The sequence below is a fragment of the Podarcis erhardii genome, assembly GCF_964252035.2.
Source record: "Podarcis erhardii genome assembly, chromosome: 14".
NCBI classification, from domain to species: Eukaryota; Metazoa; Chordata; class Lepidosauria; order Squamata; family Lacertidae; genus Podarcis; species Podarcis erhardii.
In genome coordinates this window covers 38,365,544-38,388,505 of record NC_138503.1, presented here as the reverse complement: position 1 = coordinate 38,388,505, position 22,962 = coordinate 38,365,544, and the positions used below count along the sequence as shown (strand labels likewise).

The 22,962-nt window shown below is 45.5% G+C and overlaps 1 protein-coding gene and 1 long non-coding RNA gene across 4 annotated transcripts; one reads left to right on the top strand and one right to left on the bottom strand.

Moving 5' to 3' along the window:
- Positions 1-2,284: 2,284 nt before the first annotated feature.
- On the bottom strand, positions 2,285-15,157 carry AMDHD2 (amidohydrolase domain containing 2). 3 transcript variants are annotated; one of them, XM_081839946.1, is made up of 12 exons: positions 15,054-15,157; positions 12,995-13,101; positions 12,026-12,162; positions 10,943-11,082; positions 8,928-8,982; positions 8,004-8,216; positions 7,593-7,681; positions 7,032-7,176; positions 5,985-6,092; positions 5,163-5,231; positions 4,272-4,373; positions 2,285-3,303 (listed from the first exon to the last, which is right to left on the bottom strand). In XM_081839946.1, the coding sequence occupies exons 2-12, from the start codon at positions 13,078-13,080 to the stop codon at positions 3,215-3,217; spliced, it is 1,233 nt and encodes a 410-aa protein (XP_081696072.1). In that variant the 5' UTR covers positions 13,081-13,101; positions 15,054-15,157; the 3' UTR covers positions 2,285-3,214. The 3 variants fall into 3 exon arrangements, with proteins under 3 accessions (XP_081696072.1, XP_081696074.1, XP_081696073.1); XM_081839948.1 differs by lacking the exon at positions 15,054-15,157 and adding an exon at positions 14,948-15,034; XM_081839947.1 differs by lacking the exon at positions 15,054-15,157 and adding an exon at positions 14,722-14,878.
- A 105-nt stretch (positions 15,158-15,262) lies between these two features.
- On the top strand, positions 15,263-21,937 carry LOC309329384. The gene is made up of 3 exons (XR_014151108.1): positions 15,263-15,366; positions 15,957-16,063; positions 20,754-21,937. It is a non-coding gene; the product is annotated as an uncharacterized lncRNA (long non-coding RNA).
- The last annotated feature ends 1,025 nt before the right edge of the window (positions 21,938-22,962 follow it).

Genomic DNA, 22,962 nt, shown 5'->3' with positions numbered 1-22,962 from the left:
GCAGTGATCCAAAGTGTTAGACAGGATATTTAGTACCTAAACTGAACTACCAGATGTGAGAGATCAATATATAGGGAAACCACTCTTTAAAAATAAAAGTGAAACATTTTCCTTTGGCAGGTAAAAGTCCAGTTCAGATGATTAGAATGAGTATGCACAGAACCTTTTGAATTGTAATGATGATTACAGACTTCCTGGTTGAATCACAGCTAATAGATGAGCAAAAGAGCTATGTGCACACTGCATAGGAAGAAAAGGCTCATACATACCACAGCTTAATAAACCAAGATATAATTGTCCAGATTCACCCAGAGTTCCAGTCTATGAAAGCTGCTACTCATCAGTACAAGTTTAACTTCATTATACTAATGATTTGTGAAGTTGGTGGGTCCACTGGCCCCTTTAATTGCATATGCATGTACATTCTTGAATATAATCAGCATATTGTAATTTGTAACCCCTGTAGAAGCTGGGTTAAAATTATTCTAAGTCTACTGAATAGTTTTACATTGCTCCAGGCTCTTGCAGCTTAGTTACTATTTAAGAGTTTAAGTTCTAACTGAATTGCCAAAGACTTAACTTTTTGCATTTCATTGGCATTTAATGTCGACATCTGTATATTTTTCCCTTTACACTTGTGTATGCATATATACCAGAAGTAGCTATCCTGGCATGGTGTGGCCAGTCTCTCAAACACAGTGTTACTGCTGCTTACCAAGATAGTGAGGTTGGGGGTGTGTGTGCAGGCACCCTAGCAGAGCTACCTGCCAACTGAGGATTACTCCATATATCCAGCCTACAAAAATGTATGCTATTACAAGTGTGCTATTAAGATCTCACCATTTACTGTTTTTGCTGCCTAAGAAATATTTCATGATTCTTATTTCCTCTATGTCTTCCTTCTTCTTTTTTGTAATACTTAATTTTTAACTGCTTTTAAAATGCACTCACCCCAGACTATAGAGACTTAGAGTGCAATTCTATATGCACCAACCTGGCAGTAAGCCCTGCTGGACACAAGGAGAACTTACTTCTGAGCAGACACACATAGGATTGCACTGTTAACTTCCAGAGACCCCAAGGAGATGGCAAAAACATGGGAAACCCGCATCCTCATTTGAGTTTAGAAGTGGTCAACCGTTTGTTTATTTATTTAGAATTTAAAGATTTAGAAAACTATTTAGAAAATATGTATACGCCAGCATAACCCACCATGGCCGTTTGTTCTGTGCTTCGGCTGCTTACAGTGCCAAGTCTCCAGCAGGGCCTAGGACTTTGATTCTTAACACCAACTTCCGACATTTCAAAGACAAGAGGTCAAGCAAACAACAAATGAGCAACATGTAGCTGTGGCACCAGGGCTCTGGTGAATCCATGCATCAGCAACTGAGCAGCACAAAATTGGAATGTGGCACCTAGTTCAGAATTCAGGTTACAGTGGTACCTCAGGTTACATACACTTCAGGTTACAGACTCCGCTAACCTAGAAATAGTACCCCGGGTTAAGAACTTTGCTTCAGGATGAGAACAGAAATTGTGCAGTGGTGGCATGGCAGCAGCAGGAGGCCCCATTAGCTAAAGTGGTGCTTCAGGTTAAGAACAGTTTCAGGTTAAAAACGGACCTCCGGAACGAATTAAGTACTTAACCCGAGGTACCACTGTATTGAGAATATCACCCCCACACAGACAACCAAGGCTTCTAGTCCCTGTCAGGCCCCTGCAGGAGACAGATGGGTACACATGACCCAGGCCTTGGAGGGCTAAGCCAGCAGGGGTTCCTGCCAGGGATTGGCTGTTTCTTGAGTTTATAACTTTATTCTAACAAGGTCCTGCCCTGGGCCTCAGACAAGCTCTGCACAGCCCTGATCCCTGTGATTTGGACAGGTGTTCAGGAAACAGTCTCAGAAGCAGGAGGCAGAATACAGGGCCAAGCACAAAGTTTCCACATAGCTTCCTTTCTTCCCTCATTATTCCAGGAAACAGAATGCATTATGCACAGCAAACTGGTATACATATGTGCAAGATTAAGTCAGGCTTCAGAATTGAGCTGGATGGTTTTTATGCAGAATCTGACTTGCAGGGTTTTTCCTTATTGAAATATTACAGGTCCATATAAGAGCAGTGCAGAGGCAACTAGAAAGGACAAGGGATGAGGTGAGTTCTTTCGTTAGGATGGCTTGATGATGGCTGGGGAGCTAGACACAGGGAGAGGGCAAGTAACAGCAACCTAAGGAGCACCTCAGCTCATGGTAGCATCTCACCCTAGAATTGGAATAACATGCACGAGATGTCTCAGCTGGCTTTAATCTGTGGCAAGGAAGATGACAGTAAAAGAAAAGGCACCATTCCAGCATTACAAGGGGTAGGGGTGGGATTATGGCTGAAGGCCACAACAGAGGCACTGTGGGAGGAAAATGGCCAGAGCTCCCCTGTGGCATCTAGTGCAGAATTCTGCATTTTTAAAATCAAGTGTCTAGTTCCTGTTGTTTCAGACGTGCTTGAGAAGTTCTTTAGGTAAAAACAGCCTCATAAGTTGATTTGCGTGTTCGGTTCAGCAGTGTGCAATATTTTCCTCCAGGCCTTTGCATTCACACACGAGAATGGGAGAAGCAAGCATCTGAAGGCAAGCAGACAAGACAACCACCTCCGGGTTTCTGGGGCCACGTGAGGAAATAAACAGCTCCATCCACAGCTCCTTGGAGACAAGCAATTTGCCATGCAGGATGCAGTTTGTGAACAGTAGAAAGGACTGCCACAGCTGGAACTTGTTCGAATAAGACTTCTTTTTTCCAGAGTCAGAGGAAGCAGAGATGGCTGGTGTTCACTGGGTCTGGTGGGATGGTCAGAAGATGGAGTCAGAGCCAGTGATGAGGGGAGCGACAGCCAATGGGAGGTGGAGCCAACTTATTTGAGATTTGTCCCCCATCCGCCTGCTGAGTTGCACAAGGGCAAAACTTGAGACCAGAGAGGAAGAAGCTGCGAGCCAGGGCCACGCCTGGGTTGGTTTTAAGTAAGAAGACAGGTAGGTGAGGGCTGGCTGACTGAGGGCCAACTGAGGATGGTGGGCCAGTGCTCCATTTGCCCTAATGAACCAGCCTCCACTGTGCAGGAACAAGAGAGACAGGGGCATTTGGAGAAAAAATGCTCCATTCTGGCTAGAATCCACTCTCTGCCACTGATCTGAAGTGCTGCTGTCGTAGTCTCGGCTCTAGATTTAGATGGCAAAGCTGTCCTGCCTCCAGACCTGCTGGCCTGCAATGTAGGTTGCCTGAACATGGAGGTTGTCATCCAGCAACAGGAAATCTGTATGGAATATAAATTTATGTCACTCAACAGAGGAAGTGGGATACAGTGGGTCATTGGCAGCTGGCACCTGCTGGGATTGATGGGGTCGAAGGTGGGGAGCCTGACAGTAGGTGGAACCAGAGCCAACGATAGGCTGAGCCAGAGCCAATGACAGGTGGAGCTCTAGAAAGGCAACACTGAGACTAAGGAGGGGGAAACTGACAGGCAGTGCCACCCACCTGGTGTGGATGTAAGTTAGAAGGCAGGCAGTTGTGTGGCAGTCTGAAAGTTAGTGAGGCAGTGCCCCATTTGCTCTAATGGACCAGCCACCAAGCACTCCCAACAATGCTCAGGGCCATTTCCTTTTTGCATATTTGGCACAATGCCTGTTGAAACAGGTGCATGAAAAAGAAATATCCGGTCGAGACTGATGTGAGGGCAGGGATGGGGAAACTGTCGCCTTTCCAATGCTGGTGGCCAAACGTTATGGGAGGTGAGAGTCCAGCAACAACTGCAGGGTCACAGGTCTCCATCCCTGATCCACAATAATCCCTAAAGGAGTAGAAAACAGGCAAAGGTGCCTTATATCAGGCCATATTATTGCCTACTGACAGTAATTCTCCAGGGTTTCAGGGGAATGTCTTCCCCATTACATGTTACCTTCTCTGTCCTCAAACTAGAGTTTGCTAGGGAATGAATCTGGGTGCTTCATGAAGAATGGGTTCTATTGCAGAGCTATGGTTCCTCCCCTTCCCAAAGTCATAGCTGCACCAAGCACAGCTTCAACTGTCCACTAGGATTCCAGTGAAACTGCCCTACTCTCTCCCTCCCTAGAACTTCACACCCTAATCCAGTTGTTGTGCTCTCCCTAATGGGGGGAAAAAGAGACCCTCTTCTCAGTGTGAGGATTTTCCAGTAGAAGACACACACAGGAGGGGCTTAGGGGTGGGAGGTTTGGAACTCGCTCTCCCAAAGACGGCCAATACCTGCATCGGTGTCATAATCCAAGGTGCCCTTTCTGTCCTCGATTTTCAAGAGCTGAGCAGGGTGTAGAGAAGCAGCTTCCAGTGCTGTCTCTACAGAGCAACCTGAAAAAGAGAGAAGATCCATCACTACGATTTTATTTATTTGCTTAAGCAATTTACATATTGCTTAACTACAATAGTCTTTAAGCTGGTTTACAAAGACAGAATACAACAACAACAACAACAAATCAATTAAAACAGTGAAATCGAACTTCAATGAAAATACGTGCAGGAATAAAGAAGCCTTCAGTAGGTGCTAGAAGCTTGACAGGGAGGGAGCCTGTTTGACCTCAAGTGGGAGTTCCATAAAATTGGGCATGCAATGCTAAATGCATGGCTATTGGTGGACACAAGTTGTGCAGCCAAGCCACCAAGGACCACTAGCAGGAACTCCCATGAAGACCTCAGTGATCTGGTGATCCTGAGGTGTCCTGGAGCCTTGTAAATTATTAACAGGACCTTGAGTCTGAGCTGAAGGCCTACAGACAGCCAAGGCAAACATTTTAGCACCAGCGATAGTCTGTCCCCACCAACAATTTAGCTGCAGCGTTTTCCTTCAGTTGGAGACTCCAGACCAAACTGAACGGTAACCCCACATAGAGCGCATTGCAATAATTGAGTATTGCGGTTACCAATGCATGGATCACTGTGGCCAGAACAAGTTTAAAAGCGTAGGCCCCAATACCGATCTTTGGGGGACTCCACTTTCTCCATTCAAAGAACTGTCCATTCCTTCCTGCTCTTTACTTCCTGCTACTTAATCAATTCCTGATTCACAGGAGAACCATTTCGTCCAAGAACGTATGGACAGCCACGGGTCCCCCCTTCTCATCCCACACAGAACAGCCTTACCAGTGGCATCCTTGAAATGTCGAACACATGTGTCCATGGTTGCAACGCTGCCACTCAGCGTTTTGGTCCCTGTGAAGAGGGCAGGGGTGAGAGAACGAAAGAACAAAGTTAAACGGAAAGCTGTTCACACAAGCCAATATGTGGGTTCAGTTTCCTGATTCCTGAGTAGACTAGCTGTTGTGTTGAAGTGCTGCATTCATTTTTCATTCCTTTCTTCTCTGTAAGGTGCATTTTTCTTTTTCCCTTGTGGTCATTAACCTGAGCAACAGCTCTGGAAAATGCTTCCAGTTTAGCCAGTATAATTAAGAATGCACCATCACTAGGTTGTGGGAAAGGACTAAGTGTGCAATGTCTTATCCTGGTATCACACACATATGCTGGAAGATTCATTTTGCACTGGTCCATGGCTTGTGACCGTAGCAGTCAGGATCAAGCATGGAACCCAGTATGGGCTGCACACAATGTAGCAAGACAGGAAGCTGCCTTTATTGTGAACCAGAGCATTGGTCCATCTAGTTCAGTATTGCCTTCATTGACAGGCAGCTGTTCTTCAGGGTTTTGGACAGAGATCTTTCCCAGCTTGGAGATGCCAGAGATTGAACCTGGAACCTTCTGCATGCAAGGGAGATGCTCTGCCACTGAGCAATGGTTTGTGCAGCCAACATCATGGTGATGCCATGCAGGAAGGAGGTTGTTCCTGGTATCTGCAAGGTTTGGGCCTTCAAGAGCTTAATGGTTCAAAAGTCAGGCCACGCGCTCCAACCCTGAATGAGAAAGTTGTCCAGGGTCCCGTCCTCCCTACCTGGATTCTGGGGAACTCACCTGCAATGTAGGAGTTCAGCCCATCCATCTCCACTACCTGTTGGCCCAAGGTGTGCCTGCCTGGGGCAAGCCCCATACCTGGGATGGCATCTGTTACCAGGACCAGACCTAAACGGACATAATTGGCTCACGTTAACTCCAGTCTTGTCATAAAGGTAAGCAAAGAACACAGGAACTGCCAAGCCATTGGTTCTTTTAGCTCAACAATAGGGGATCTCTGGCCCTCCAAATGTTGCTGGACTCCCAACTCTTTCAGGCCCCATCTACATTGTTTAAAGCAGACTTATAGCACTTTAAAGCAATCATCTGGGAACTGTAGTTCTGTGAAGAGAACAGGGATCCCTTAACTACTCTCTGCACCCTTAACAAACCACAGTTCCCAGGATTATTTGGGGGAAGCCATGATGGCTTTAAAGTGGCATTTGTTTATTTAGTACATTTATATCCCACCTTTCCTCCAAGGACCTTAAGGTAGTGTCTTCCTGTTTTACCCTCACAATAACCCTGTGAGGTAAGTTGTGCTGAGAGATAGTGATTGGTCCCAGGCCACCAAGTGAGCTTCACAGCTGAGTGGGGGTTAGAACCCTGGTCTTCCAGGTCTGAAGCCCAACACTCTGGCCACTATACCACACTGCCTCACTACCATTTTAAATGTATAGTGCAGATGTGGCCTCACTCTCACTCTCACTAGAGAGATCTAGCTGATCTCTCTCTACCTCCCCTGGATTATATATCTTTAGGCACCTGGCAAAAATGTTCCTCTTCAACCAGGCCTTTGGCTAATCAATATTCTACAGCCTTTTATATGTGTTTTTTTTGGGGGGGGTCTATTGTTTTATTGTTTCTATTTGTGCTTTTCTCTTGTGTTTTTATCTTTTGAACTGCACTGAGATCTTTTGATGAATAATAATATATAAATCTAACAAAATACATAAATAAATAAATCACACTGTTTCCTCAGTACCTACAGGCAGCAGCTAGGAACCGATCTAGCAAGACTAACTCCATATTCACTACTCAGGGGATTTCCTGCCCAATAGGACAAACCTTTAGGGTCAGCCCGGTGAGCGATCCTCAGGGCAGCAGGATTTGTGTGGATGCCGTCTGATATCATGCCATAGAACACTTTCTGACCTGGGGGGATCTGGTCGCTTGTGAGGAGTCCCACAATCCCAGGATCTCGATGGTGGAACTGCAGGTAGACAAAACCAGGATGAGCATCAGAATGGTGCCCCATGGAGTGTTGTTTAACTGCTAAAGAAAGGAGATTGGCAGGCAGAGGAAATGGGAATCCTTCATTCAAGGCTCTCCTCCAGGTCCTCCTCCACCCCTGACTCAAGTGCAGGGGTAGGGGTGGACCAGATACAGGGTCTTCTCAGTCATGGCACCAGTTAAAATTTGTTGACACTGCCCCCCCAGCCCGCGCATTCGGAAGGCATCATTCCCATATTTTTAGATGTAGCTTCACAAGCAGAAAGGCCAAAAACCTGCTTTCCAGTAAGGTAAAAAATGTGTGGAGATTCTTAAGACACCTGCCAGACTGAGAGGGAGAATATCAGGGGCTGGATCAAGGGGCCTGATGGGCTGGAAGTAATTGATGATACTCACAGGTAACATGGCATTGAAAAGGTGAGTGATGAAGGTGGCCCCATGTTGAACAGCCTCCTCGGCATGAGACAGGTTAGCCATGGAGTGACCTAGGATCAAGGAGAACCAGGTGTCAAGTGTACTCAGCTAGAGGGACCAACGTCTGACTCAACAGAAGGCAACTTCCTATACTCCTAATATTTAGTGGGCATCCTAGCTGTTGGAAATATAATGCATTTCCCCATTTCTAATATATGAAAACTCTGGATCCGCTTCCAGGAACCCCCACACCAAATGCATCCTTCGATCAATAATAGAATGAACAATATTATTTCCGCTGTTCCAAAACATGTGTGGACCTAGGCTTGTTCCCTGCCTGCCAGATCCCAAACCTCAAACTTTAAGGTCTCGTGCAGAGGAGGCAATATTTACCTAGTGACACACAGATGCCACACTTGGTGAGCTCCTTGATCACTTCACTGCTCCTCTTCATCTCGGGTGCTAGGGTGACAATACGGACGCTGTCCAGGCTCCCATAGGTGTCTAGCAATTCCTGGAAGGCTCCCGTCTCAAAGGTGCGAAGGCAGTGCTCTGGGTGTGCCCCCCTTTTTTCTTTGCTGATGAATGGACCCTCCAGATGAACCCCTGTCCCATTGCAGAAGAGATGGGTGAGTTCTAGAGCAGAGTCGCGAACCTGAAGCCCTGGAGATGTTGCTGGGAAACAACTCCCATCTGCTCTGACCATTGGCCAAGTGGGCTGAGGCTGATGGGAGCTGAAGCCCAACATCTAGAGGTCCACAGGCTCCCCATCCCTGTTCTTGGATGAGGACACTGATGCCCTCTTCTGCAAGTCCCAACCTGCAGCAAGGCAGACCTCCAGAGCCAATCAACTCTGTGAGTCTTCATTGCCTTCCTCCTCATTCCCCTCTCTCGAAGCTCCATCCAGGCAAACAAGAAGCACCAACACAGTTCTAGGACACATTCCATCTAAGAAAAAGCACTGGAGGAGGAGAGACTAGTGAGGGGTGAGGCCTGGGGGCAGAGGCCGTGGCCTGGGAAGGGTGTCCCAAGGGCCAGATAAAAAGGCCTATAAGTCACATTTGGCTCCTGGGCTGAAATTCCCCACCCCTGGAATGGTGGACTAGGAATGGAGAGACCTGAGTTCAAATCTCTACTGAGCCATAAATCTCACAGGGTCTCTTTTGGCCATTCACTGTCTTACAGGTTTGCTGTGAGGGTAAAGTGACTGGGGAAGGAAGCATGTATCCAACCTTGAGCTCCTTGGAAGAAAGGTGAGGTATAAAGGTAACGAATATGGTAGATGTTGTCCTGTGGGAGAGTAGGTGTAACACTCACCTAGGACACCAGCTCCATGAAGTCCTCCATTTTTGACGCAGATCTGAGGCAGCACCTGGAGTCAGAAACATCACAGCTAATCATTGCTGTAAATGTATGAACAGAAAGCCTTTGCCTGCTGACTTCACTTTGCATAACTAACTTGTTCAAACCATGCTGCAAGGGCGGCCGGCAAGATTCCCACTTTGCAGATGGGATACAGTCAAGCCATCTCATTGAGTATGTGGTCAAGGTGACACCTGAACTCAGGACTAAAGTCATCTGATGTCACTACATTCAGTGCTGAATTGGCTAAAGTGTGTGGTCCCATAGCTGCAATTGTTCACTTGCCCTGAACCCACATGAGCACAAATAATAAAAGAGCATCCCAACTATCTTGCCTTAAGAGTCAACTTTAGCTGTTTGGGGTGGGGGCTCAGACCTGTGATCCTTCCTCAGCAATGGATCCCAGGAACTTTGGGAATTGTACCTCGTTGAGGGTGATAGCAGCCTCCTAACGACTCAGCACCCTTAACAAACTATACTTCCCATGATTCTTTGGGGGAAGGCATGGCTCTTTAGAGTGGTATCAGAGTACTTTAATTGTATGGTGCAGATGGGGCCCTAGTCAGAGAGGCACTTCAGGACAAACCTTCTTCTGGGCCCAGTTTCCTGGTCGCCTCATGGACCCATGAAACCAACAAGGCCTCAGCCCCATGAGACAGAGAGATATCACAGTCTTAGAAAAATGAGCCTTAGCTCTGTTTCATTACATAAGCTCCTGATCGGGTATCCCTTTATTGACTTGGTTAAGACAATCAAATATGTCTTTCACCCTCCATTGACACATGGAAGCTTGTGGAGAGACACTTCCATTTGACTGCTGTTCTTGCAACGTCTAAAACTACAACCATCACCCCTGTTTTTCTTTCTTTTCTCCACAACTATTAAGCTCTGTATTCCCAGTGTGGGTATGCGTTGTTATTTGACAGGAAACATAGATATATATAGGTCCATGAAAACAGCACCTTATCAACAGTCTAAAGTTTGACAACTAGCAATCTCAGTTTAGAGTCCAACCATTTACTTCCTCATTTGGGAAGGCTACAGACAGACAAGGACACATGAGCTGAAGAGGTACTCCACCTTAGATGGGAGGAGCTGTTGCTCAGTGACTGAACAAAAAGACCACATTCACACCGTACATTTAAAGCACTACAATACCACTTTAAACAGTTGCTACCATTTCAGGGGGTGGAACTGTCTGTCTCAGAGGCATGCAGGAGGTCCTAGGTTCTGTCCCCTGCCTCCTCAGGTAGGTCTGGGAATGTCCCCTGCTAAAGCTCTGGATACTTGCTGCCAGTTAATGTAGACAGCAATGAGCTTGACAAATCAGTGGCATGAGTCAGGAAAAGGCAGCTTCCTCCGTGCCTTCTCTTTTCTGTCAGTGTTGTGCTTGTAGAATTCAGTAGGGAAGAGGATGGGGACAAAACTGGAAGAAGTTGGCTCTGCCTGTCATTAGTTCTGGCGCCACCTACTGTTGGGCTCCCTGTCTTCTGCCCTACCAGTCTCATTGGGAACCAGCCACCTCGGGTACCAGGCGACAGGCAAGACTTCTCCCATGATCCCAGAGAACTCTAATGCTACTGGGATTAATTTGACCAACCTGTGCCTGCTTTAAGGAGAAAGAACAGAAATGGACAAGAGTTTGGGGTGTGTGCATCTAGATGGAAATAGGCACAGAAGGCAGCTCAACTATCAGAGGCTCATCCAGGCCTTCACAATTTGTGAAACAACATGAACAACACAGCTTTGTATTGTGGTATGTCAGACTCTTGTGGGCCTCACTCTGCTGCTCTGTTTTTGGAATCCTAGGCAAACAGCAAAGATGGGAGATTTATCACACTTCTGTAGGCTGCCACACATGGTTGGCTGTGCTCGACTCGCAGGTTGTTCAAGGCGTGTAAAAGCTACTTAGAGCAACATAAGATCTCATGAGTAAGGAAGGGTATTCATAGGGCCCTATTCTTGCTTACCTTACGATATACAGATGATGGTGAGGACACCAGGGTCGGGCAAAAAGAGGTCACTCCATGAGACAATATTTTCTGGGCAACCAGTGAGATTCCTGCTCCCACATCATCTGTGGCCAGAGAGAAATCCACTCCAAAGCCTCCTGTGTGAAGGAAAGAACAGATAAGTTGCCACTGGCTATGCTATGAAAACTAGGTTAGCCATCCCTAACCATGTGTCCTCTAGATGGGCAGGGCAGGGCAGGGCAGGGCAGGGCAGGGCAGGGCAGGGCATGCATAAATAAATAAATAAAGCAGTTGATACAGACTTCCATCTCTCTAACCTAGCTAGTTTGGCCAATGGTCAGGAAAGATGGAGCTGTAGCCCTTAACATCTGGAGGGCACCAGGTTGGAGATGGCTGATCCAGGGTGTCTCTGGAAGCAGAAGATGTACAGGAGTAAGATAGCACTGGTTGAATGGAGGGATCCTGCTTTCCAGCTCCCTTGAACTGTACAAATCCCTCTTGCTTGCCCGGATGGGCAAATATAGGCATAGAAATCTCTGGCTTTTGTGTGGATGAACTGCAGCCAACTGTACAAATGTTAAGATTCAGATCTGTTGTCTCACCTACCAATGTCATGTGGATCCTGACGGCTGAAAAAAGCTACTCATTCCTGATCTAAATATAGTATAAAATTGGTAGGGCATGAGACTCTTAATCTCAAGGTCATGGGTTCAAGCCCCACATGGGGCAAAAGATTCCTGCATTGCAGAGGGCTGGACTAGATGACCGTTGTGGTCCCTTCCAACTCTACAATTCTTTCATTCTATGATGACTGTGGGCTTCCTAAGGGATACTTATTGCTCATATATATGTAAAAGCTTAGAACCCACAAAATTATGAATAATTTTGTTTTCTTCCAACTTGCCTCTCTTATCTAACTCTTCTATGCTTTTTTCTGCAAGTCACATCTTCACGGCAAAGCTTTTAAAAGATTCAAGCATGGACTACACAAGCCGAATCTACAAGGCAGCAATTTCTGCACTGCTCAAACCATCCTAATCCTCAGTGTTCTCTTGTACTAGAATTATTCTGATACCTTACCATTGATCTGCACATCAATGAAGCCAGGTGCCAGGATGCTTCCCTTGCAGTCCAGCTGGACATCTGCAGCTTTCTTTTCATCAAAGAACAGCTTCTCTGGGTTTAGGATCTTTCCTTCTCTCACCCACAAGTCCTCTCTGAAAACAGAAGCAACCAGTAAACCAGTAGAACACAGCCAAACCTGGGAGAAAGCCATGCGTCTGCAAGTACATTTAATAAAAAGCAGCAGATTTCACCGGAACTTTGTCTACAAATGCTAGCAAGTTGAAGAAATTAGCATTGTCTTTACAAAGATATTTGACCAGGAGCAAACACTGGTACATGTAAACATACAAGGATGGTTCAGATGTAAGTATAAACCATAGTTTAGTGCAGTGTTTCCCAACCTTGGGCCTCCAGCTGTTTTTGAACTACAATTCCCATCATCCCTGACCACTGGTCTTGCTAGCTAGGAATGATGGGAGTTGTAGTCCAAAAACAGCTGGAGGCCCAAGGTTGGGAAACACTGGTTTAGTGTTACAAAAAACAAGCCTAGCCTCCACAGAGGCTCACATGCACATCCTCCCACTCTGGCATGGCCACGAGGAAGAGTTCAGATTTTGATTCCATTTTTTATTAGCCTCAGTTTGCCATATCACTGGATCCAGGACATACAGGTTACATACGCTTCAGGTTACATACGCTTCAGGTTACAGACTCCACTAACCCGGAACTATTGCCTTGGGTTAAGAACTTTGCTTCAGGATGAGAACAGAAATCGTGCTCTGGCGGCACAGCAGCAGCGGGAGACCCCATTAGCTAAAGTGGTGCTTCAGGTTAAGAACTGTTTCAGGTTAAGAATGGACCTCCGGAACGAATTAAAATACTTAACCTGAGGTACCACTGTACTGTGATTACTCTCAACTATGGCTACACACCTTAAGGCCATCGCAGACAACAAGAAGCAAAGCAGCTCCCCCACATGCTCACCTTTGCAGCTCATGATTCTTCAAAATCCAGCAGTTAGTAAACTGGAAGACTGGAGCATCTGAGGTGGCTTTGTCAGGTGGCATCATTCAGGCATTCAGGGAATGCGCCTGGTAATGAGAAAGGAAGCAAAACACAGAGAGAATAGGTGGGGAAATAACAAAACAGTTACCACATCAGGCATTGCCGTTGGCTCGCACCTAGAAGCAGCCATTCCATCTGGTTGCCTGAATTGTTTTCTTCCCTGCCCATCACCATAAGAAATGTAACCTTAAAAACCAATGACTGGGTTTGCTTCTCCTCCCTCCTCCCTCCATCTCCTTTCTCCCATGTTTTGTCATTATCTTTTAGATTGTAAACTTGAGGGCAGGACCTGTATTGGTTTGGTGGTGGTTGTTGTTCTTATTTTATTGATCTGGAAGTGGGGCCAAAGAAAGGGGACTTAATTTTTTTTAAAAAAAATCTTGAAAGTGTAGGTGCAAAGCCTGGTAAAGTCAGCAATTAGATGGCATACTCCCTTAGACCTCTCTGTGGCAGAAACAAAACCATACAAAAGCTCCAACATTTTTATTTATATGTGTTAAGTTGTGCGTGAACATATCAGACGACACAGCGATTCTTCAAACAGCTCTTGTTTATTCATAGGCCAGAACAGAACTGAACTGAAGGGTTCAGCTAGCCTGCTTATATAGAGCTTCGCTACAATGCAACTAACAACTTTCTGTAACTATCCAATCACTGAACATCACTTTTGATCCCTTATTTGCATATGTGGACCTGAGTGAAAACTATATACAGTATCCCCCTGCTGGCCCAGGGTGAGAACTTCAGTACATAACAATAAGATTGACAGAGTTCTGCTTTTCTTGCTGTAACATTTTGCATTCTATTTTTTAAAAAAGAACAGAACACTTAAGGCACATCACAGAGGTCAGAGGCAGCCCTCTTTAAAAACAGAACTGTGCATGTGCAGAGTGCATTTCCTTCATTAATGGGCAACTAGAATCCACCACCATACATTAGGCCTGGCAGGGGTAGCCAATGTGATGCCAAATGCCTACATACGTTTGCAACTAAACTGTAATTGTCTTCCCTGCAGTAAGAATAACAGGGTAAGAACCACCCTCACTGCTACCTCTGCTCCTAAGAGGCGGCCTGCTGAATCAGGCCACTGGCCCATCTAGTCCAGCATCCTGTTCTCACAGTAGCCAACCAGATGCCCATAAGAAGCTCACAAACAGGACCTGAGCACAGCAGAAATCTCTCCTCCTGCATTTTCCAGCAACTGGTGCTAAAAATATTTTAATCACCAAGATGTACAGCGTCTGCCAGTCTGTTTCTAGGTGCAATTCAAAGTGCCAGTTTAAATCTTTGGTTGCACCAAATTTTATTTTTAAAAAGCTAACTAAAAAAGGAAAGGAAAAAGTAGTAAACAAATAAGTTCAGCTTCACTATTTTATATTATTTCTTAAAATCTCAAGCCTCTTACTAAGTTTGTAAAAACACAAGGTAGATAGGAATATGTGATATATTACAATAATGTAAATAAATTATATAGATGTATATTCTCCTGAAAGTTATTGTTCTAAAACATATAAAAAAATAACAAGTCTAGTTGTGCTCCATTTATTGCACTGTGGACTTTATACTGCCTTGCGGAATATTCTAACGTTTAACGGAGGGTTGTAAATCATATCTAAATCACTACAACGCAGGGCAGTGAAATCTACCGTGTCTGCTTCCTCCGCCTTCGCTTCTATTTTCAAGACTGGTAGCAAATCGGCCCCCATCATGTCAATGGAGGGGCGATGGAGAAGTTCAGCCCAGTGTATCAGTTCGGAAACCGAGGAGCGTGATGTCATCTGTCACTCAATGCGGGGGGGGGGGGGCAAGTTGCCCAAGAAAGAGCAGTCCCACCTATATCTGCATAAATTAGCATGTGCTTTACACAAGCACCTTCTCATTGGCTAGCATTTCTGCTCCAGGGAAAGAAGAGGTGTTCCGAGTAGCTGCTGAACCCCCGTGGTTTCCCTCGGAAAGAAGCGCAGAGCATTGGCCTTACCGGCTCCCAACACATAAGCCGTCTCTCGGGTCGCCCAACTTCTGCCTTAACGCTCTTCTCCAGCAGCGATCCCGCTCACGTGACAAGTCTTTCCTCGTCAGCTGATAGGAAAGACTGTGGGGGAGGGAGTGGGCTCCCTACGGGCACGTGAGCGGCACAGACGAGCTGCCATGATGGGAAGGGAAAGGAAAGGAAAGGAAAGGAAGGGAAGGGGTCAGTGCCGGCAGCAGCCCTTACCTCCATCTTGAGATGGTCAGAGTAACAGCTGACTAGGAATGGCTGAGCATGCAAGTCTATGGAGACGGGGAATTAGGTGGTAGATATACATATGTATTTATTTGTTTGTTTACTTGATTTAGATGTTTTATTTAAGCAATTTATTGTTTTATTTACTTTTATTTATTTAAACATTTTATCTTACTTTTATTTATTTGAACAATTTGTTGTTGTTGTTGTTTCTGTATTTGTTTTCACTCATTCTGTACGGCTTAACTACAATCTACTCCAAGTGGTGTACAAGAAATACATTAAATATATGTGTGTGTGTGTGTGTGTAAAAATCGGTTAAACTATAAAATCTGACTGCAGTTAAGATGCCTGCTGGGCAGTGCCCCATTTGCCCTAATGTGCCAGCCTCCAGGACGTTTGTACATTTGCTGTAACTGTTTGTTTTGCTTTCTAGCCACCTATTCTTTCTTGTTCTGGGAACCCTGAGACAGCAAGAACATGCCAAAGGGCAGCTAAGAAATGGGTATGACAGACAATATTTGCATACTGCAGGCAGTTTCCGTTTTTTTCTGAAGAGTGACAATGGTGCTGAGGTAAAGCGCAACCAGCGACCAGGATACAGCCACATGTCTGCTTGCTTATTGGACAAGAACGACTGAGGGGGCGGGACACCAGTTCTTCTCTGCCCCGCCCCCTCACCATCATTGCTCTTGTAGAAATACTGCATGTTAGTACACAAGATCCATGAATATGTGTGTGTGAGATATGGAAATGAGGCAGAGGTAAGGTAATCATAATGAAGCAGCATTTATCTTTCAAGTGCTCAAAGTACTTCATATATATTATTAATATTGTTATTAATATAGTTATATCACAACTTTTAGAATATGGGTGAAGCTATACCACCAGTTGGTAGAGCATAAGACGCTTAATTTCAGGCTTGGGAGCTCAAACCCCATGTTAGGTGATAGATGGACTAGATGATCCTTGTGGTCCTTTCCGAAGCTACAATTCTCTGATTCCTCAGTCACACACCCCTCTCACCAGGTCAATACCCCCTCCCCCAGCCTTGCTTTGATGTAGCTGGAATTCTGCTAATGCCTCTTGATTGCTTGGAAGGAGGAGAGAGAGGATGTGGGTGCATAAATTAACTTTTGTTGCTCCACCAACTTTTGCTCATGGTCCTACTCATTACTGGCATGTGTTCTTCAGGAGGCTGCCCAGAAAGGAATGTGACCTTCAATCTGAAGAAGATTCTTGAAGCCTGCAATACTAATAATTCAGTGACACAAAAATCGGGAGTTAAATGTGGATTTTGGAGGGGATGCCAGCATGCACAGAATACATAACTTTAGTAATACCTTGCTCAAATCTTCAGGACCTTGTGCCTATTTCAGTGTCAGGAATCTTCTGGCTGATACCATCAAATCCATTGCTCATCTATGGCAGATTTCAGGGCATTGTGTGTGTGCGCGCGGGGGGGATATATATATATTCAACACAAATGTAGGATATAATGATGCATGCAGGAAGACCTAGTTGCAGAACTGTATCAGTGTGATGGAAATCTGAGGTGGCTGTGAAAACCAGTCATCCGTCTGTGTTGTTGGTAGCTGAGAGGTGTTTCTTATCCCCTGCTGAAAGGTTTCCTGACAACAGGTCCGGCATATTAATAAAGGCTTCTGACATCTTAGTGGCAAGGCAGGGAGGACATGAGCTAAGGGCTGAGTCACTCATGCTGGAAGGCACCACAAAATAAGTAGGCTCTTCCTCCTTGCCACCACTGTTCCTGCTAAGATGCAGACACTGAATAATGATTATGTACACAGCTAAAGGCTCTTCAGCCAGATTTTGCTTTATGACCCAGTGCCTGGTTTTGCCTCACAGATCTGTAGAGTTAGAAGGGACCCCAAGGGGCATGTAGACCAACACCCTGCAATGCAAAGACTTGGTGGAATAGAGCTTGTTCATATTTGCACAAAGTGCTCTTGAAATCTACTTTAACACTTCTCTTTTCACTTTATAAAGAATCCTGGGAACTGTAGTTCATTAAGGGTGCTGTTAAGGCCAGAGGCGGAAGTGGGGAGGGCCACCCTTGACGCCCTCTCTCTGCCACCTCCTTTTAGTTCTCTTTCTGAAAGCCCATCTCCTCTTCTTGCCAACAGAATAAACATGAGGCTGAGGGGCCCCCTCAAGTGGATGTCTGAGTTCTGCCATGATGTGTCACATCCACACCATACATTTAAAGCCTTTTCCCAAAGAATCCTGGAAACTGTAGTTTGTTAAGGGTGCTGGGAATCACAGCTTTGTCGTGGGTAAACTACAGTTCCCAGGATTCCTTGGAGTGGGGTGCTTGAATGTGCTTTGAATGCCAGGTATGATGCCAGCTGTGATGCCAGGTAATAATGGTGAGGTGCCACCTTTACCGCTGATGCAGACTCTGTCCCTGTAAATCAGTGAGACGGTGCTCCACTGGTAGTACTGTACCAAGGCATGACTATAGGGCACCTCCTCACAAGGAGGGGTATTGGTTCAATCTTCACAAGGTAGTGTTGTTCATGCATAAAACACCTTCCGACTGGGTACAGTCTAATGGATCAACACTTGACCCATATTTGGTTGGAACGCACGTTCCATGTGCACTGGGGATGAACGAGTCAATAGTCATTGTAGTTAAAATGAAACTGCCATGGACAGCAGCAGTTTACCTCTGAATGCTAGGTGCCAGGGTGAAGCAATTGGGGATAGCCATCACCTGTATGGCTTGCTTGTGAGGTAGAAAGCTCAATTAGGTGGACCAGGGGGCAGTCCAAGGGCTGCTTTCCCTTCTGGTCAACCTTCTGAGGGCCACATGATAGTGGTGGGTGGGGCCAAATGCAAAAGTGAGCAGAGCAAAGGATGCAGATTTCCCCTTTGTACAGTAGGTTGAACGCTTGCAAACCCTTCTCCATTCAGACAAGCAGAAGATATTATCAGCACTCAAGGACACATTCCAGCCAGGCAAAAACACTCAGGGTGCAAAGCAAAGTCAATGAAAGGTGTGGCATGGGAGGAGTGATTGTTGCCAAAGGAGAGTTCCAAGGGCCACATACAGAGGCCCCGAGGGCTACATTTGACACCCCAAAGTTTGAGTTTCCCCACCCATAAGATAAGACTTTGTTCTGATCTGCCATGGCAATCCGATGTTATGCCTGCCTTCCTCGGTCCTGGCCCAGCTAGGAGAGCAGAGGGCAAAGGGATGACCAGGAGGCCATGTAAAACAATCCCTTGAGCTGAATTCAAGCTGCGAAGCACCAGTTGTATCACTTGGCAACAGGCACATGATCTAGACGTAGGGTTTAGTTGGTGTGTGTTTTGTGCCTCTGTCTTTTCTCAGGCCTCTCTGTAGATTAGATTGCTCTTGGAGCATCAGCTTCCAGGGGAAAAATTTAGGAGCCTGAGTTAGCTACTCTTTTGATCCACAGAAACCAGATCAGATGCAGAAAACAAAACACAGGACAGGACAGAGAGCAGAAGCAGGAGACTGTGTGTGGTGTCTGTTCAGAAAATGGATGGATTTTGCTAGTGCTTGGTCTGGTAGCATTGTGGTGGAGTGGTTAGAGTGTCAGACTAGGTCCTGGAAGAGCCAATCTTCACTTGGCCATGAAGCTCACTGGGTGACTTTAGGCCAGTCACTGCCTCCCAGCATGGGTTGCAGGGTTGTTGCAGGGCTTAAATGAGGAGAGGGAGGGCCACATAAGCCACCTTGAGCAAGGGTTCCCAAACTGTGATGGTCCTTGAATTTCATTCAGGTGGTCCATGACATGTCGTCATTAAGTTTTTAGTTGTGATTTTAGTGTTTATTTTATTCCCTATTTTGTATTTCATTGAGTTCCATGGAATGCAAATTGTAATACAATAAAAGAGAATGTAAGAAATAAAAGCAATAAAGATACAATTAAAAACCACGCAGCATCTAACACAGCACACTGCAATTGCTACAAAAGACAGAAAAAGGAGTTTGCCAGCAACTTTCAAATGATCCACAAGGGAAAAAGTTTGGTAACAATTGATCAGGAGGTTCAAAGGAATTAAGAGTACTGAATTTGAGTGATTTTTTACACAAGGTCTCAAAAAACCCAGCAACTAAAAATAAAGTGTATGCTGTAGACAACACAGTAAAAAATCACAGGTCTGGAGCTTGTCATCCACACAAAAACCTTGATCCAAGCCATGGATCCTCATGGTTTTTACATAACAACAAGACCAGCAACAAATCATGGATTCCATTTGTGGACACAGCCAGGTGCTGGTGGTTTTGATGTTAAGATTATGAGGATCTAGAAGGATCTGTTTCTCCAGAAACAGATGGGGTGGGGAGTGTGACCTGGAGGATCGGAGAGAAGGGAACAGTGTCAATGTTCCAAAAGCTTGATGATCCCTTGTCTACACTGATGGGCAGCTGCTCCGCAGGGGTTCAGATTGAGGTCTCTCCCACTACCTGAAGACATCAAGAAACTGAATCTAGCCTCATCTGCATGCAGAGAGCAATGCACTCTACTGCCATGTGTTACTACTCTCTCCTTCTCCTCAATAAATCCAACCTTTCTTTGAAAAGGAATCCAGTATTTTCAGAAGGTTTTTTTTTTGGCAGGCTCAATAAATAAAGCTTACAACCAGGTTGCTACACAAGTAGGTCACAACAGCTACAGCCATTCCACAGAAAATACACTTTAGTGTTCCATTTAGAGAGAGTTGTTTGGGGAACCGCTGGCTCTCAAGATGTTAATGTACAAGATCTCTATAATTGGCACGCCATACATTTAAAGCACTATCATACCACATTAAATGGTCATGGCTTCCCCTCAAAGAATCATGGGAGCTGTAGTTTGCTAAGGGTGCAGAGAGTTGTTAGACCCCTGTTCCCCTCGCAGAGATACAATTGCCAGAGTTCCTTCTGAAGTGGGATTATTAAACCACACTGGGAACTGTAGTTCCGTGGAGGGAATAGGCAGCTTGGCATCTTTAAGTTCCTTTAAATTCCTACTGCTCATGGATCTTTTTGTGGGAAACCATGGTGATAGTGCTTTAAATTAATGGTGTGAACATGACCATGGACAATGCTGGCTGGGATTGATAGCACTGGGAGTTCAGCAACATCTTAAGCCCTCCTCCCCAGCTATCTGTACTACGTGATCCTTCTTTCAGAAAAAGGAATTGACAGGACCTGAAATTATCTACACTTCTAATTAAATCTTCGCTAGGAACCTATGTCAGTACAGGCTTGCTTTTTCCTCCCCAGGGCTTTGGGGGGGGGGCAGCTAAAAGATGAAGCATAACCGAAAGAGAATTTACCTACGCAATCAGCATTTGACTTAAAGCCTCTTCCAGGGACTGAGGTGGCCTATTAATGGATATTATCCATCACTACTGCTGCTGCTTCTCCCTCTCCCTTTTGTCAGCTTCTCCCTCCCCCTCTCTGTTCCTCTGCAGGGCTGACTCACTCTGCAGCGCAGAGCTTCAATGTAAAATCAGAACAAGGCGATCCGTTCCATTTCACAAGAGCTTATCTGCAGACCCAAACCATTTTTTCCTTAATTAGATGCTGCAAACGCTGGCATTTCACGTCCACGACACCCACCACCACTACAAGGAGACCCATACAAGTATTGCCTTGGCAAGGTGGGGGGCGATGCTCCCCAATCCAATCTGTGAAGCTCGTAAAGGGTCTGTGGAGGGCTGAATGAGTCACGAAGAAGTTCTCAATGGCCCGAATCACTAGAGACTGTCTGATGTAATTGCAGGGATGCCTCAACCTACTTCATCCTTACTAGGATGCACCAACACGGCTCTCAGGAAAAAAATATCCAGGCTTATTCTGGGCTCCTGTGTTTCACTACTCTGCATTTCTGCACATGGTCCCTTATGTGGTTTTGCCTTCTCTGCACTCAAATAATACATCATAATCTCAAAACATTTAGACTTGGGTAATGGTGCATAGGTGGATCGTTCGCTTTTTCTTTTAAAAATACATAGGACCCCCCACCCCCGCCAGTTGCCATGCACATATTTGTGAAAAAAGGGTGCACGCTTTGTACATTTCTTTGCAGGTTGTCTTTTTAAATTACGCTGCTCATTTAAAGAGACAGTAGTAAAGGACTATGCACATCATGTTCCCGTCACTTTGGTATCTCCACCCACCTACAACTTAGGCCCCAAGTATCTGAACGTGTCTGCTTCCCTATAGACCTTCCTGAGTGTTAAGATCAGCAGAGCAGACCCTCTTTGTAGTTCCACACAACACTCAGAAGTTTGGGTGGTGGCGGCCCAGGAGAGAGAATTTTCTGCCCCTAAATTGTGGAATTCCTACCCATAGAGGTGTGCCTGGCTTTTTCACTATACAGCTTTTGGGGAATGCTGGAGATGCACCTTTTTACCCTCACCTTTGACATCCAAGATGTGTAAAGCACCTTGGGGCCTGCTGGTGAATGGATGCTTAACAGCAACAACAACGGTCACATTTGGGAAGGAAAAGCTGCCACATGTTTACTCTGAAGCATTCAATTCAGCTGAGCCAGCTCCTAAATTTGCATGCACAGGATTGCAATCTCTTGTCTCTTTTGAAGTTATCTACTTTGACAGTCAACAAGATATGGTATATAGGAGTCTAGAGCAGAGGTTCTGGTCTGTGGCACCATTCACATAAAAAACAGATATCATTTTTTTCCAAAGGGGGGGGGGGTCCATGGCTTGGCTTTTTAAAAACGGGTTCCTCAGTACTTAGCTAATTGGGGACCACTGGTCTAAACTATCAGCATAGGAACAAGGAGACCCATGTTCAAATCTTCACTCAGCCATGTCACACACTGGGTGACCTTAGGTTATATCTCAATTTTACCCTGCCAATCCTCCTCCAAGGAACTCAAGATGGTGGAGGAAACTTTTTCCCTTCATAAATGCCCATACATGAAAAAGCTGTTACTGCACAACTGTAGCTCATATTCCCAGAGCTAGACAATACAGCTCTGGGGAAATTATGAAGTGCAGACTTTCATTAGCTATGGTTGAAGTTATAATATGCCCAAATCAAGAGTCCTGATAATCGTGGCTCTGTTTTTTAGTACATTTGCTCCATGAGTAAAGGGTGGAATTTGGAAAGATGAAGCATGGCAGGGCTGAAGAACTGCCTGTTTGATTTCAGCTACATATCAGCCACAGCCAGCCTAGTCAAGGGAGAGATTATAATAAAAGCTGTAGCCTTCTAGCTACTGTTAGAGCTGCGGTTTCCACATCCCTGTAGTCTACAGATCATTGGTGAAAGTTCTTATCTGCATCTACTCCCTTAAATGTAAATAAAAGCAAAGTTCTCACATTATTTTTATACCCAATTTTCTACTGCGGTATCCGTAAGATGCTTTCTTCAAATGCACAAGAAAACCTGGAGGTGTGCACGTGGTGTACATTAGCTGTAAAGAGAACTGTGGTGCTGCAACTCCTATCATGCCTGACTATTGGCTGTGCCTCCCGAGGCTGATGAAAATTCTTGTTCGGTATCTGGGGAGGGGGGAAAACAGGCTCCCCAAAGCTGATGTATGCCATGAGAAGGATCACATGCATCTGAAACCACACTGGCTTTAGTACTAGGTTTTCTGAAAAACAGTACATTCTCTCTCTCCTCCCCCCACTTTAAACAAAAGTTTTT